Source organism: Epinephelus lanceolatus, chromosome 23, assembly GCF_041903045.1.
Source record: "Epinephelus lanceolatus isolate andai-2023 chromosome 23, ASM4190304v1, whole genome shotgun sequence".
Lineage (NCBI taxonomy): Eukaryota > Metazoa > Chordata > Actinopteri > Perciformes > Serranidae > Epinephelus > Epinephelus lanceolatus.
The window spans coordinates 27,459,858-27,475,000 of record NC_135756.1 but is presented as its reverse complement, the minus strand read 5'-3'; the positions used below and the strand labels follow the sequence as shown (position 1 = coordinate 27,475,000).

Below are 15,143 nucleotides of genomic sequence, written 5' to 3'. Positions count from 1 at the left end.
GTGGAGGCCAGGTCATCTGCCGCAGCACTCCATCACTCTCCTTCTTGGTCAAATAGCCCTTACACAGCCTGGAGGTGTGTTTGGGGTCATTGTCCTGTTGAAAAATAAATGATGGTCCAACTAAACGCAAACCGGATGGGATGGCATGTCGCTGCAGGATGCTGTGGTAGCCATGCTGGTTCAGTGTGCCTTCAATTTTGAATAAATCCCCAACAGTGTCACCAGCAAAACACCCCCACACCATCACACCTCCTCCTCCATGCTTCACAGTGGGAACCAGGCATGTGGAATCCATCCGTTCACCTTTTCTGCGTCTCACAAAGACACGGCGGTTGGAACCAAAGATCTCAAATTTGGACTCATCAGACCAAAGCACAGATTTCCACTGGTCTAATGTCCATTCCTTGTGTTTCTTGGCCCAAACAAATCTCTTCTGCTTGTTGCCTCTCCTTAGCAGTGGTTTCCTAGCAGCTATTTGACCATGAAGGCCTGATTGGCGCAGTCTCCTCTTAACAGTTGTTCTAGAGATGGGTCTGCTGCTAGAACTCTGTGTGGCATTCATCTGGTCTCTGATCTGAGCTGCTGTTAACTTGCCATTTCTGAGGCTGGTGACTCGGATGAACTTATCCTCAGAAGCAGAGGTGACTCTTGGTCTTCCTTTCCTGGGTCGGTCCTCATGTGTGCCAGTTTCGTTATAGCGCTTGATGGTTTTTGCGACTCCACTTGGGGACACATTTAAAGTTTTTGCAATTTTCCGGACTGACTGACCTTCATTTCTTAAAGTAATGATGGCCACTCGTTTTTCTTTAGTTAGCTGATTGGTTCTTGCCATAATATGAATTTTAACAGTTGTCCAATAGGGCTGTCGGCTGTGTATTAACCTGACTTCTGCACAACACAACTGATGGTCCCAACCCCATTGATAAAGCAAGAAATTCCACTAATTAACCCTGATAAGGCACACCTGTGAAGTGGAAACCATTTCAGGTGACTACCTCTTGAAGCTCATGGAGAGAATGCCAAGAGTGTGCAAAGCAGTAATCAGAGCAAAGGGTGGCTATTTTGAAGAAACTAGAATATAAAACATGTTTTCAGTTATTTCACCTTTTTTTTGTTAAGTACATAACTCCACATGTGTTCATTCATAGTTTTGATGCCTTCAGTGAGAATCTACAATGTAAATAGTCATGAAAATAAAGAAAACGCATTGAATGAGAAGGTGTGTCCAAACTTTTGGCCTGTACTGTATGTGTTTGTGTGTGTGTGTGTGTGTGTGTGTGTGTGTGTGTGTGTAGGTTGGGAGGTGCTACATCAGGGCTGTTCTGTGCCCTCACCACCCTGTCCAGTCAGCTAGAGGAGGAGGGAGCAGTCGATGTTTACCAGGTGGCACGGATGACCAACCTCATGAGGCCTGGGGTTTTTAATGATATTGTAAGCATGCACGCGCGCACACACACACACACACACACACACACACACAAAAATCTTGTCATACTTCCATGTCTCTCTGTCACCACTTAATGAAAAATGACAATTACAGAAGCAACTTCACCTCAGCCGTTCACCAGTGAAATTCTGAATAATTGAAAACAACAATAGCTGATGAGGGGAAATTTTTTAATATGAACAGATGGTTGAATCTTGAAGCTGTGTTTTGCCCCCACAGGAGCAGTACCAGTATCTGTACCGAGCAGTGCTGAGTCTGGTGAGCAGCCAGGAAGACCAGAGAGCCCTGCAGAGTCCAGAAACCAATGGATCTGTACCACTGGGACAGACGAACATCGCTGAGAGCTTGGAGTCACTTATGTAGACACACTCACACACACTAACACAGACAAAGACACAGACGCATGCACACACATACACAGAATTCACACCAGTATAGACTGACTATCATGTCAGATAGAGTGGCCAATTGGTCATACGCGTCCTTTTAAAGGGACAGTTCACCCAAAAATCAAATATACATATTTTCCCTCTTTAACATAGTACTATTTATTATTTTATTTTTGGTGTGAGTTGCAGAGTGTTGGAGATATTGGCCATAGAGATGTCTGTCTTCTCTCAAATGAAATGGAACTAGATGGCACTCAGCTTGTGGTGCTCAAAATGCCCAAAAATAAATTTGACAACTCAAACTCAAAAGCAATGTCTCTTTCCAGAAATCATGACCCGGGTACTCAAGATAATATAAAGATCTTGTTGTGAGCAGTTTCATGTAGGAACTATTTTCTTTCTATTGAACTACACCCACCAACCATATCACTGCATAGAAGGAAGCTTATTTTTTTGGCCATTTAAGCACCACAGGCCGAGTGCCATCTACTACTGTTATATCCAAAAGAAGGCAGACATCTCTACAGCCAATATCTCCAACACTCTGCAACTCACACCAAAACAATCTTAACAGATGAATAGCTCTACATGTAAGAAGGAAAATATGTGTTTTTTAATTTTGGGTGAACTGTGAACTTTTAAAAGAGAAAGGTATCTTTCTCATGAGGCATCATTTATAAAGGATTTATTCTTATTAATGGTTAATAAATAATTTACTTATTCTTTATAGATCAGTTATACGTCTTTAGATAAGCAATGGTTGTGTTGCCAGGTTGTGAAAACTCCCTTTGACTGGTCAGAAAGGGCTTTAGATGATATGGACCAAAATCTTTTTAGTAAAATTATAACACTGTTCTATATGGTTTATTAGAAAGTAAAAACCTCATGTGCATTTATTAATGAATGGCTTAATAACTGATCTCTGAAGCATCAGAACATGATTTATTAACCATAAATAAAGTCATTAGTCCTTTACAACAGTGTCATTATGAGGAAGTGGTACCAAAAAAGCTTCACTGCCTTTCCAACAAGAACCTACAAACGTTCCATCTGTGTTTCTGTTGCTGGTCAGCATGGAGCCTGAAGCCGCAGAGCTTCAACACAAACCTTTTGAGGGGTTTCATTAAAAACTAAATGAATTTCATATAAACACACATAAAAAAAACAAAAAGTTCATAATTTATCACTGGAAATTATTTTTCTTAATGATGGAAAGAGTCAGCTATTTAATTCCAATAACAGACCTACTTTAAATTCATAACGTCCGCCTATTTTAATCTTTCTTTAACATTTATTTCTTTAATTAGTGGTCTCTTTGCCTTTTTAAAATCACTTCCTGTCTTCTAAAAGACAGGAAGAAATAAAAAAAGAAATAGAAATAAATAAAAAGAAAAAGAAATAAATATGATTAAAAATAGAAATTGGAAAATAGGCAAAACAAAAATACAATTATACAAATTAGTTACAAATAAAAGAACAAGATGACTTGTTAAAAAGAAAAGAAGCAATGCAGGAAATTACATTCTCCTAATCTCTTGTCCTACATTTTTTATGCACTGCACATTAACCAGCAGATTTTGGGGCTCAAACTACCACACATCCTTATATAGAGAAATATTTTGAATTACCAAAATCTCCTAAGGCCTCACTCGTGACAGTATATTGACTGCTGGTATTTACTGCTGTTGAATTTATCTGTTTATCTGTCTCTGGTACCCTGTGCCTTTTGTAATTCATGTTATTGTACTTTAAACCTGTTTTGATACAACTGTGTGACTAATATGCCAAAATAATGATCTGTGATAATTTGTTTCTTTTCTGTTTTCTTAAAGTCCTGTTGCGCTCGTTACTTTCGTACGTAAAAGTTGGAGAGGAGATAAGATGTTGTCAAATGTTTTGTAAAAGATGCAATCTGGGATTTAAAGGGATATTCCACACAAGATCTGACAGGTGGCAGTTTAAATTTATGTCAATTAAAGGAATACTTTTTTCCCCAAATGACCATTTGTTTATCAGTTACTCACCTCGTGTTAAGCTGAATTTATGTTGAAAACTTCATTTTTCTTGCTTGCCTTCATGGTGAGTGAACAATCCAAAAAAGAGAAAATTCCTGATAAATTAAAGTTATCAGGGTCCATATTTAACAACAGCAAAACAATGGCAAGGCAAGGTAAGTTTATTTGTATAGCACATTTAAACACAAGGTAATTCAAAGTGCTTTACAGAGACATTAAAAGCAACAAGACACAATTTAAAACAATAAAAACAGTCAATTAAAAAGGGAAATAGAAATTGAGAATGATAGTGATAATAAAATACAGTAACATAAAATAAAAACAGGCTCAATACATTGCATCTAAGAGCACTGCATACACAGTCATTATTGTTAACAAACTATAGAACATTTGTATAGCTGCAATGTCAAAACTCCTGTTTACAAACTTCCCAAACAGAGAGCCTTTTCCAGGGCAGAGCTAAAAAGGAAGTGACACTTTTCTATGCTCTCTTCAAAGCCAGACTCCATTGACAAAAACAATAATTTTACTTTGCTCAACACAGGAGCTGCTGGTCTACCGCTGCCTCGATCAGTTAGTTTGTAGTGTTGTGTGAGTTTGGTGAATCCATCCCTTTATAACACAATAGTCACACAATAACACAAACTAACTGATCAAGGCAGCTGTAGACCAGCAGCTCCTGTGGTCAGCCAAGTGAAATTACTGTTGATGTCAATTGAGTTTGGCTTTGAAGAGAGCATAGACAAGTTTCACTTCCTGTTTAGGTCTCCACTGGGAAGTACTACTGTAAGCATATGACTGTATAAATGAGACTTGGATTATATTGCATGAGTTGTGTGAGAGTTTTTAAACAGATGTTTTGATTTAGTTTGCTGTTGTTAAACATGGACCCCTATGACTTCAATTCATTAAGACTTTTCTCAGTTTTTGGATTCTTCATTCACAGTGGAAACATGCGAGATAAAGATTTCTTGACTAATTCAACATAACACGTGGTGGTGATTAATTGACATACAAAAGATCATTTGAGGGGTGAAGTGTTCCTTTAACAATGAATTCCAATGGTAACCAGTTTTGATAAAGTGCAGAAAATATTAAAATCACTCCTGCAACAAAATGATCAGTCATTATAATCAGCTATAATAAAACAAGTACAAATTTTCTATTCTGTTAAACCACAGCCTGAAAATGAAATTCATAAGCTGAGAGCCGTGACTTGCTCTGCATCCCTGTGCCACTTACTATGACTGTTTTCATGTCGAGGGAGTCCAAATGTCTCGTTGCATCAGACACGATCACTCAACCTCTGAATCACTTTCAAACAATGTCGTAGCTTCTATCTGTACCTGTTTTGCATCCACTCTGTACTGTTATTTAGCTCTGGGGATGCAAAATGGCACAAACTATAGAGGCTACTTCTACTGAAGCAGACAGTGATTTATCTAACTGTAATATGTCTGAACTCTTTCTGTGTAAATATCCCTGAATACATAAAAAGGCCAAATTACTGTATGTTTATACTGTACCTCTATATATTTTCTATTTTACTATAAAAAGTGATTTTCTAGTCATTTACACATATACGATATAACTGTGTGGATCCTATTTGATAATTTTAGCCTGGAAATATTGATCATGTTTATAGTTTTAATGGAATGTTATCTCTTTTTATTATCTTTATGATTACAGTAGCAGCTTAATGTCTATACGTTTATCTCCAGCCATGAGCTGGTGCAGTATGTACATAGCAACAGGTTGAAGCGGCAAGATTTAAGATTTGTTTGAAACTTTGTTTATGATTTTAAACTTGTTTCTTTTTCTGGGAGGGGGAAAATAAAATGTTCTTGTTTAGACCCAAACTTATCCCTGTATTTTCTTTAATAGTCATATAAAGACAGACAAATAGGATTACAGATTTATCATGCTTTTATTTATATTATCATACATTGTATTGCATTGTCTCCCCTGATCAACCTGTACATGACATGATAGTTCAGACAAACACGTGTTAAATAATCAATGCACCATAAGAGGTTAACAAAGATTAAGTCAAAACCAAAAATATATATTTCTATATAATCATATTAATATTTGTGATGACACATTATATTGTAGCAGTCACATAAGATAAAGTGTATATAGTGCATTGAAAATAAACCTCGTTATGCAGTGAGAATATGAGTGCCCACCCTGGGAGTATTTTTTTTTTTTTTTAATTTTACTTTAAAATATCAAGCACATAAACCCAAAGCAGATCCCCATCCTGCCTTCACACTCTGCACATCACATCTGGCTTCTCACAGCCCTGTCAGCGTCCAAATGATGCTCATCATGTTTGCAGTGGTTGTGTTTACATGCAATCAGTACTTGAGATAACGTCACAGTACAGAGGCTGGGTTTTATTTACACCTGGTTCAAGTAAAAAAGGCTCTGGATATTTTTTTAAAAATAACTGTTAGTTAGACAACAGCCATGATGCTGTGGCTTTTTTTAAGTGTTAACATTTTTAGGCAGGGGTCCAATTTTCACTTTAAAAGACTGAAAGGTCTGTGTGGCATCAAGCTGTCTTATAGTACAATCAGTACATTTTCAGGCCTATTTGACAGGCATTTTTTTAAAGTCCTTTATTACAACAGTCCTCTTTGTTTCAAACTGCATGTGATCATAAGCAAACATTTCTCTAGACCGCCATCATCTGAGCCAAAGAACTGGATGAAAACTGAATGCCAAAATTATTCCAAGGTGCATGTAGACACGCTCAAGTCCACAACATCCTAATTAAAAACAAAAACACCTCATGTTTTTTTTAATCATAATATCAAATTAAAAGTTTATGGCAAAGAGTTCACTGTTAGTAACAACTTGGAGTATTTTAGTCCACAAAATGTTTTGAATTTTCTCAGAGTGCATACTATCTACCGAACAGAGGCTAGATATTGTTTTATAACCTTTCCTATTTTTGACATGAAGTAAAGCCATCACTACTCATTGGATAGATAAACCTCATAGATAACAATCTTGTTAATTCAGAAAAACAAGACCAGATTTTTTTCCTTGTAAAAAATTATTAAAAATTCTGAGATAATAATTGTGTTTATTTATACACGGAGCAGAATTTTTTTTTTTTTTCATTAAATCTTTTCTCAGAAATTTGAAATAAAGCCTCAGCTGTATTAATGTTGCTTTCATTAAGCACTAACATACTATACTATATTAAACGCAGCTAAAAAAAAAATATTATGGCACATAGAGTTGTTAAAATCAAGGACACTTCAGCAGCTTAGATGATGGCTGACAAATCCAGTCCTCATGTCATCTTGCTGCCTGGGCCATAGTGGCAATTTTCTGTACATATCCATATGCTTTTATATCCTTTGTGACAATTTGTATCAATTATCATACATTTTCAAATAACAGCCATAAAATAAGTTAAGGGCAGATAAAAAATGCTATTACTAGTACCTGTGCTACAATGAGCTTAATAGGCCCACAGCATTCATTCGATTAGTCTTTGTTTCTGTTCTGTTGGGAAACTTATCACTTCCTTTTTCAAAATAAAAGCCTACCAGAGAAGTAAAGGGATTCTGCCCCCTGAACTGAAAATAGAAAATAGTAAGGCCTTTTACAAAAAAAAAAAAAAGGTATAACGTGTGTCTCTAAAAAAGGCCTGGCTCTCTCAGGTTTAACAAAGTAAAACCCCAGGACCACTAGTTAAAATTTATGGTGTACATTTGTTTAACAACTAAATATTTCGTGTTAATTTACATGAAAGCAAAGGTAAAATATGTAGTCTTGTGCAATACACTGTGCAAATGCAAGTAATACAGGCAATAAAGTACTTAATATATATTTCTTTGTATATAATATAGAATTTTGGGAAAATAGCTACATTATCTACTTTACCTAAAATGCTACAGCACCACAACTTCCACCTGTTTCAAGCACATGATGAGAAACTGAAAAAACCCCAGAATCTCTGTTTAAATTTTTTGTCACATTCCTGTAATATCACTTCTGATGATGAACTCCAGTCATCAGTTGACCTGCTTTGTAATTTCATTTGGAATAAAATGTTCTCTCTAGAGGGAGACGCTACGGTGCTCTGCAGCTTTAAAATCTAATGTTTCATAATTTGTTATAATTACTATAAACATTATACACTTTAAAATGTTACATTTAGCACCTTTTAAGATAAAGAAAGAGAAGTGACATTTATGGGGAGCAGCTCAATGCTCCTTTCACTGTGACAAGATCTCTGAGGATCTTTAAAAACACTGAATTAAATCCTCACTTTGGGAGAACAAGACAAGTCTGTTGTTAAAACAATATAATATTGAAGCATTATTTTCAGTTATGCATAGATTTCTTTTCCTTGTCACCTCTGAATGCGTGTGTGTGAGCATGTGTGTACTCCTGCAGGCTGTGCCAGTCGTTCTGATCCTGTCTGCAGCCTTAATTTCCCTGACAACCCTGTGAAACACAGAGGAGAAATTAGACAGCAGTATAAAGCACTGGATTAAGCACTGTCTGTGTGTGTGTGTGTGTGTGTGTGTGTGTGTGTGTGTGTGTCCTTACAGAGTTGGTTCGTTTGCGTTTCCAGCAGTCTGGGTTGAGTCTTTTCTGTTCGTCTGCGAGGGCTTTGGCCTGCACTGTGAACGCCCGTCGCTCCTCACTTCGCATTTTCTTCCATCGCTCCCCGAGGAGGACGCTGATCGCTCTGAAAAACACACACGTCCTTAGAACAAACACTGACACACCTCGGCTTCACAACACACACGCAGAAACAGGGCACACCTACCTGTTGTCCTTGCCCGGGTACATTTGTGTGTACTCCACCCTGAACTTCTTGGCAAACAGCATGAAGGCGTTCATTGGCCGCTTGCACTTTTGGGGCGTGACGTTATTACTTCCTGCTGGGCTGGCTTGCTGGGCTTTGGTTGGCTTTTGACGAGGAGAGTGGGAGTGACCTGGACTGTGGCCGTCTGCAGGTTTTAAGCACATCCACAATTGACAGGTTTGCCTTGAGTGTATTTTTGTATTGTGTAAACTGAAGGATGTCTGTTCTAAATAAGATCTAAAGCACAGTACCTTGTGATGTGTCTCTGTCTGGAGAAACAGCTCCCCCGCTGGACTGGGACGCACGCCGCCGCCTGGCCATACTGCTCAACACGTAAACCGCAGAGGAGTCCAGAGGAGTGAAATCATAACTGAGGAAGACACATATATAAATTCAAATGTTGCACACTCACTAACTAATCTGCTGATTGTCCTTTTTGCAGTTTTAGGTTTACCTCCTAAATGTGTCAAAGACCTGCGAGTCGTCGGTGTGTTTGGCATCTCTGTGTCCTGGAGGGAGGCACACATCTCCAACCTCCATTTCATAGCATGGTATCCCATAATGCACCACGGTCAAGCTCGGGTGAAATGACGACCACCCTGATAGAAAGTAAAACAGAGTGTGAAGAAGATGATATGTTTTTAACAGTTCCAGTGTTCTCCTACCACTCCTACCTTTGTTTTTGACGTAGAAGGGGTGGTCAAGTTGGCACCGGGCGGTCATGGGAGCATGTCCAAATACTCCAGGGTCAAAGGTCAGCTGTAGGACAGTCTGACCAGACAGCACAATCTCTGAATGTTCCACAAGCTGCAAACCCTCAGAGCCATAACTCTGCAAAACAGAAAGCAGTGCTCTTACTCATTATGTACGACTTCTTTATATTGGTGGATCCTTTTCTTATACTTATATTACACAGATTGCTGCTGCTGCTACTGTTATATACAGCACTTTAGAGGAATACTTCAGCCCACAAATGATCATTTGTGTATCAGTTACTCAACCCGTGTTATGTTGAATTCATTTAGTTTCACTTTTGGTTCAGTTCCCTGTTGGAAAGTGCTTTCTGTTTGCAAAGTACTGAGCACACAACTGGATAAATGACACTTGGATTACACTGCACGAGTCATGTGAGAGTTTGTAAACGGTTGTGAAGATCTCTGGGGGCAGTCCACACACACACATATACTGCATTAAGATGGAGACCAAATCAAAAGTCGACTGAAACATAGTTAGCCACAAGCTTCTTGCAAATGTACCTTCAGAGACCTGGATTGTTCCTCATCACCAGAGTCTTCATCAGCAGAGTCCAGGTCCTCGACATCCTGCCACTCCACATTAGAGCCGTGGTGGAAACGCAGGTGAGTGCCTGAAGACAGAGAAGAGCTGCACTGAGATATAAACAATAACCTCAAATAAAATTCTTCCCAGCAGATAAATAAAAGAGTGTGACAGAGCAGTAAATGTGTGTGTATCTGGGTGTGTGTCTACCTTTGAGAAAGCAGTGCCAGGCGGTGGGTGGACAGGAGAAGCTCCAGCCCATGTCTTCATCGTCAGATAGAGAGGATCTGGTTGACACAGCAGAACCACACTCACTGCTCTTCTGTGGAAACACGAGGTGAGTCAAGTCAGTATTACTAATCAAACATATTAAAAGATACTTTATTTGTTCTTCAGAAGTAAAGAAGAAACGGATAAATATGAGCTGTACCCTGCTGCGCCGACGCTCCCTGCCATGACCTCTAGGGGGCGACAAGGTGCTGCTGGGGAGAGGAGGAGGAGGCCGAGCGTAGGAATGTAGATTACTGCTGGTGCTGGAGAGGCAGACTGAAGAGGAGCTGAAAATGACACAGACTCATGAGTGGAATGGAGGCTGTGTGTGAGCGTGTGCCAACAACACAGAGAATCTACAGACTTGACACGTAGGGCTGAAAACTTAAAAGCAAGGTTGTAACTACCAGTGAGGACACCGAGGTCATTTCCTCAGTGTTGTCTTCAGGACTTTGGGGTTTTAACAATCGTTCTACATTATACAATTACAAGCAGTTCACCCCCAAATCAAAAATGCATTTATATATTTTTTTAGATCTGTAACATGGTTGGGGAGACACATTACAGCCATATATTGTATACGACATTCATTCCCGTCCTCAATAATTTTCATGTTTCAGTACAGAGCACGCCTACCTGCTGTTAAGAGGCTCCTGCAGCAGTGGGCTCTGAGGTCCAGTGGCGATGTGAGCCAGCTGCGTCAGCCAGCGTGTGTCAGGAGGCTGTGTGTGCGCGTGTCGCTCCTGGTGTGACACACCCACGTCCACCTGGTAGACCGGTGGTGCTGTTGGCTCCGCCTCCTCCTGGACCTCCTGCAGGTCTGGGAGGTCATCTAAGAGGAGGAAACAAACAGTTGCTGAAAAGTTTGGTTCAGAAATGAAGAAAAAACTGGAGTGATTCATGTGTTATGTGCTCGTGTTTTAAGTACCGTATTCCATGTAGCTGTCACTGGTGGGGAAGCCAGGTGAGGCGGGGAGGTGTTGCTCAAAGCAGAGCAGGTCATGTGGTTGGTCTCCATCTGCATCCATCATCTCTTCTGAAGATAAGACCAGACAAACTACATGAGATCAAAGTGTAGGAAGTACACCTGAATACTTCTACAGGGTTACATTTGTTGTTTTGCAGCAGTTTAAAATACGTTCAGTTATTCTGATATGGGTCATTCTGCATAGTGGGTATTTTTACTTTTAGTCCTTGAAGTATATTTTGATGCTAATACTTTTGGTCTTTCACTGAAGTAAAATTTTGAATGCAGCAATTTTACTTGCAACTGAGTATTTCTACACTGTGGTTTACTTGATTTGAGAACTTTGCCCACCACTGTTAGTAAAGCACCTTTCTAAAACTGAGTGCAAATCAAATATAAGACTGTGTTTTCTTTATCTATTCCCAAGCTGTTATTAGTCTGTTCTTTTTATTATTGATATATTAATACTATCGTTATTAGATCATCATCTATTATTAGTTTCGAGTCCTAATGTCATAAGTCATAATGCGCTTTTCACCAAACAATACCGGGTTGATTCATGAAATAAAGGGAAATTAATTGATATCTAGCACACTTTTTAAAAAACAGTAACAAAAAAATAGTAATCTTTGGGTTTGGGGGAAAGTATCAAGTAATTTCAAGTCAAAAGGCTCAAGTCCAAGTGAAGTCAAGCCGCAAGTCTATTCTGATTTTGTCAAGTCTAGTCTTAAGTCATTCAGGATATTTCAGCCTGGGCTTGGCAACAACACATTTTAATGGAGTGCCTGTGTCACAAACAGGAGGTGCACATGGAGTTTTAAGAAGGCAGATGATGTCCGGGCAGGAAGGGACTAACAATGGAAGCTGTAAAGTAGTGTTTTAATATATATATAATTAAAAATCTAGCCTCGTACAAGAGATGAAAAGTCTGAATATCTCAGCTTTTGCTGCTTTGAATCTGACCATTCTTTGTCAGCTGTCTCTTGTGAGTCCCTCCACAAATACTCAATCACTGGAAGAGTTTTGTGTCGGTAATTACACAAGTTAACTCTACAGTCCGCTGCTCTGTGATTACCTGTGTGCTCACCCTGAGGCTCAGAATACCGCACGCTCTGATGTTTGGGGTCGTTGGACAGCACAGCTGGGGTCACCACCTCCCAAACCATTATGTCCACAGGCACTGAAACATGCAGACGGCGAACATCTGTTTATTCTACAGCCAACAAGTCTCACTTTATTAGCATGGTAGTTTTTTCTAGAAGTTGTCAAATGAAAGGTTATAGGACATATGTTGCTGGTAGAAAATATAATATCAATCTTTAAGTATCAGCATTACATACCAGAATCCCCCCACCCGCCACAGACACACACAGACACAGTAACCCAATCCTACACTGAGCTGTAATGTATATGCTATAAATGGTCGGGGTGACATAAGGAGACCCAGGGTGACGTAGGGTAATGCCTGGGCTGGTTATCTAATAATACACCTATGTTTAGATACATTCTCAAAGCTCCAGGACATTTACCAGCTCACTATAATGAACATAACTGTATTTAATATGTTTAAATATTGCGTTTCAAACATGTAAACATGATAAGAGTGTTTAATCTCATCTATTTCACAATGTTCTCGTCATGTGACTCCCTCTTGTTTATAAACTTTGAGATCCTGCACGCATGCGCATAGAGAGCCCATTCATTCAATACACAGAAGGGCAGCGATAATACATTTGCACTAAACAGTTAATAAACAGTAACAAGCACGACGTTAAGCACCCAGACTAAACTAACTATTGTGATATTATCGACTGCTATTAAGTGCTGCTGGTGTCAACGCTTTTAAACGTCGGAAAACTTCAAACGAAGCAGCGTTATTTGTTGTCACGTAACAAAAGTACCGTTGAAATGCTGAAGTTACGTCGACGAAAACGACAAAAAGCTTAAGCGTCTGTATTTTAACGGACATTTTCACGGCATCAACACGATTCGGGGTGTGAAAATATGCCTAAACACAAAATATAGACGAGCCATTTTATTGCGCAAAGGCAGTTACAACAAAACAAGTAACGTCAACAATGAAGCTTTACGGAGAGAGCAGCGAAACTGCATTTACGGCGACAAATAAACGTTGTCAGCTTCACGTTATTACTCGTCTGCCAAGATAAGACAAGAATCATTAAACTGGTGTGATTACTTCTCAAATTCAACGCTTTAAAACCCTTAAATGATTTCAATGAACTTTCCTCAACTCACCAAAACAGTCGCCTTGTACGGGAAAGGGGGCTGGTATAAACACCTTTCCTCCAGCGATGCTATTGGCCAGAGCTGCTGTCAATCTACAGCTCCTCTCATTCTGATTGGTCAGCTGCGTGCAGCTTGTTCTCTTCATTATTATGGCCACAACAATAAAACACTGGGTGGGTTATGAAGATGAAAGATGGCTGAGACAAAAGTAGCCCACCACAAGTGGCAATTAAAAACATTTGAGCTCCTGTATAATGGGCATAGCTTAATTTAGCACAATGTCAGTATTGTTAACACATGAATTAGACTGTGACACAAGACAGTCATTTCGTAATTCTCACAAGGTGCCAAGATTATCTAATAGCAATATAAAGACCTGAAATGTTTAGCCTAGAAGCATGCAATCTCTGATGTGTGATAATAAAACAGACAGTGACACAATAAAAACAAGGTTGGAAAACATGGAATGGTTTAAGACAAATAGCCTTCAGCACAATTACAATACTTCCAGTGCAACAAGTACAACAGGTAGTTTCATGAAGTAACCCGGTCAAAGACTTGGTCCTGTGTTTCAGACATATGTTTGTAACCCAATATGAAACCCTTAATATCCCTAAGTACACTCTTTAGTATAATTATAGATGCTTCACTACTGTTAGCAGGAGAGGGTGAAGCCATAATCAGAGTCATCTTCTCATTAAGTCAGATGTGAAGAGGCTAAAAATTGTACGCAGGTAAAAAGTACTGTTACTTTACAATAACGAGTACTCAAGCGATACATGTATAAGTAACAGTTAAACTACAAATAAAAGGGTACTGAATATTTCTGGATGGAATAGAGATGGTCCAAAGACACCCTTGGTTTATGTGTGAATGCACCATATCCAGGTCTCATCAGTCAGTTGAAGACAGTAGCCTAGTTAAAGTCAAAAGGAAAAAAAAAGACATCAAAAGTAGCCAAATCATGACAAAAAATTCATGGCAAACACACAACAAAAATGTTATTTCAATATCTCTAAGTTATTATTAAGTTGATTATTACATACATCAATGTTTACATCAGTATTGGTTTGACTTTTATTTTATTTCATTGCACCGTAGAGTTGGTTCAACAGTTTCCTGGTTTGCAGATCATTCTGTCACGTCTGTCATGATGGAGCTGACCCCTGACATATGGAGAATTGTGAGTGTTTACTGCCCCCTCGTGGTCGATGCGAGGAACTACGTGCACACGTCAAGTTAGACACGATTACTTCGCAACACTGTTGTCAATCCTTTGGAAATAAATTAATGAGAAATGTTAGAAAAGAGTCTAATAAATAAACCTTTAACTAAGCAATCTGAAATAAAGCCAGAGACTACAATTACATATTTAAATGGGCATATTTACTAGTTAATTATTATTATGTATCAAAGGAATTTTTAGTCTCAGTTATGTTTTCTGTTCAAGTTTTTATTCTATTTTATTTGTGTAGGTCCACACTATGTGAACACACAAGTCATCATGTCAATTGCCAGTTTCATCATCATCAAGCCATGATAACATGATCCTTCAACCTCAAGAAAAATCTTGAGTGTTATAGTATATTTTTTTTGTTTGTTTGTTTTTGTTTTTATCAGTACTAATTCTTAATATTTTCACTTATAAACTTAACACTACAAAAGACACTAAAATACTTTTCATTGTGTTATT

At 38.7% G+C, this 15,143-nt stretch overlaps 2 protein-coding genes across 6 annotated transcripts in view; one reads left to right on the top strand and one right to left on the bottom strand.

The window, feature by feature from the left end:
* ptprz1b (protein tyrosine phosphatase receptor type Z1b) overlaps window positions 1–5,710 on the top strand; it is an 83,450-nt gene extending 77,740 nt beyond the window's left edge. For both annotated transcript variants that reach the window (XM_033615297.2, XM_078165122.1), the window contains 2 exons: window positions 1,296–1,431; window positions 1,667–5,710. In XM_033615297.2, the coding sequence (XP_033471188.2) occupies window positions 1,296–1,431; window positions 1,667–1,810 (280 nt within the window). In that variant the 3' untranslated portion in view covers window positions 1,811–5,710. The remainder of the gene's footprint in view (window positions 1–1,295; window positions 1,432–1,666) is intronic.
* Window positions 4,318–13,763, bottom strand: LOC117249496 (HMG box-containing protein 1-like). Of its 4 annotated transcripts, XM_078165124.1 has the most exons (13): window positions 13,460–13,752; window positions 12,279–12,383; window positions 11,165–11,272; window positions 10,873–11,068; window positions 10,397–10,523; window positions 10,177–10,288; window positions 9,945–10,054; window positions 9,363–9,519; window positions 9,143–9,287; window positions 8,940–9,058; window positions 8,650–8,833; window positions 8,427–8,568; window positions 4,318–8,321 (listed from the first exon to the last, which is right to left on the bottom strand). In XM_078165124.1, exons 1-13 carry the CDS (start codon window positions 13,593–13,595, stop codon window positions 8,304–8,306), a joined length of 1,659 nt encoding a protein of 552 aa, XP_078021250.1. In that variant the 5' UTR covers window positions 13,596–13,752; the 3' UTR covers window positions 4,318–8,303. The 4 variants fall into 4 exon arrangements, with proteins under 4 accessions (XP_078021250.1, XP_033471084.2, XP_033471083.2 ...); XM_033615193.2 differs by having other exon boundaries at window positions 9,143–9,519; window positions 12,291–12,383; window positions 13,460–13,763; XM_033615192.2 differs by having other exon boundaries at window positions 9,143–9,519; window positions 13,460–13,758.
* Window positions 13,764–15,143: the final 1,380 nt, after the last annotated feature.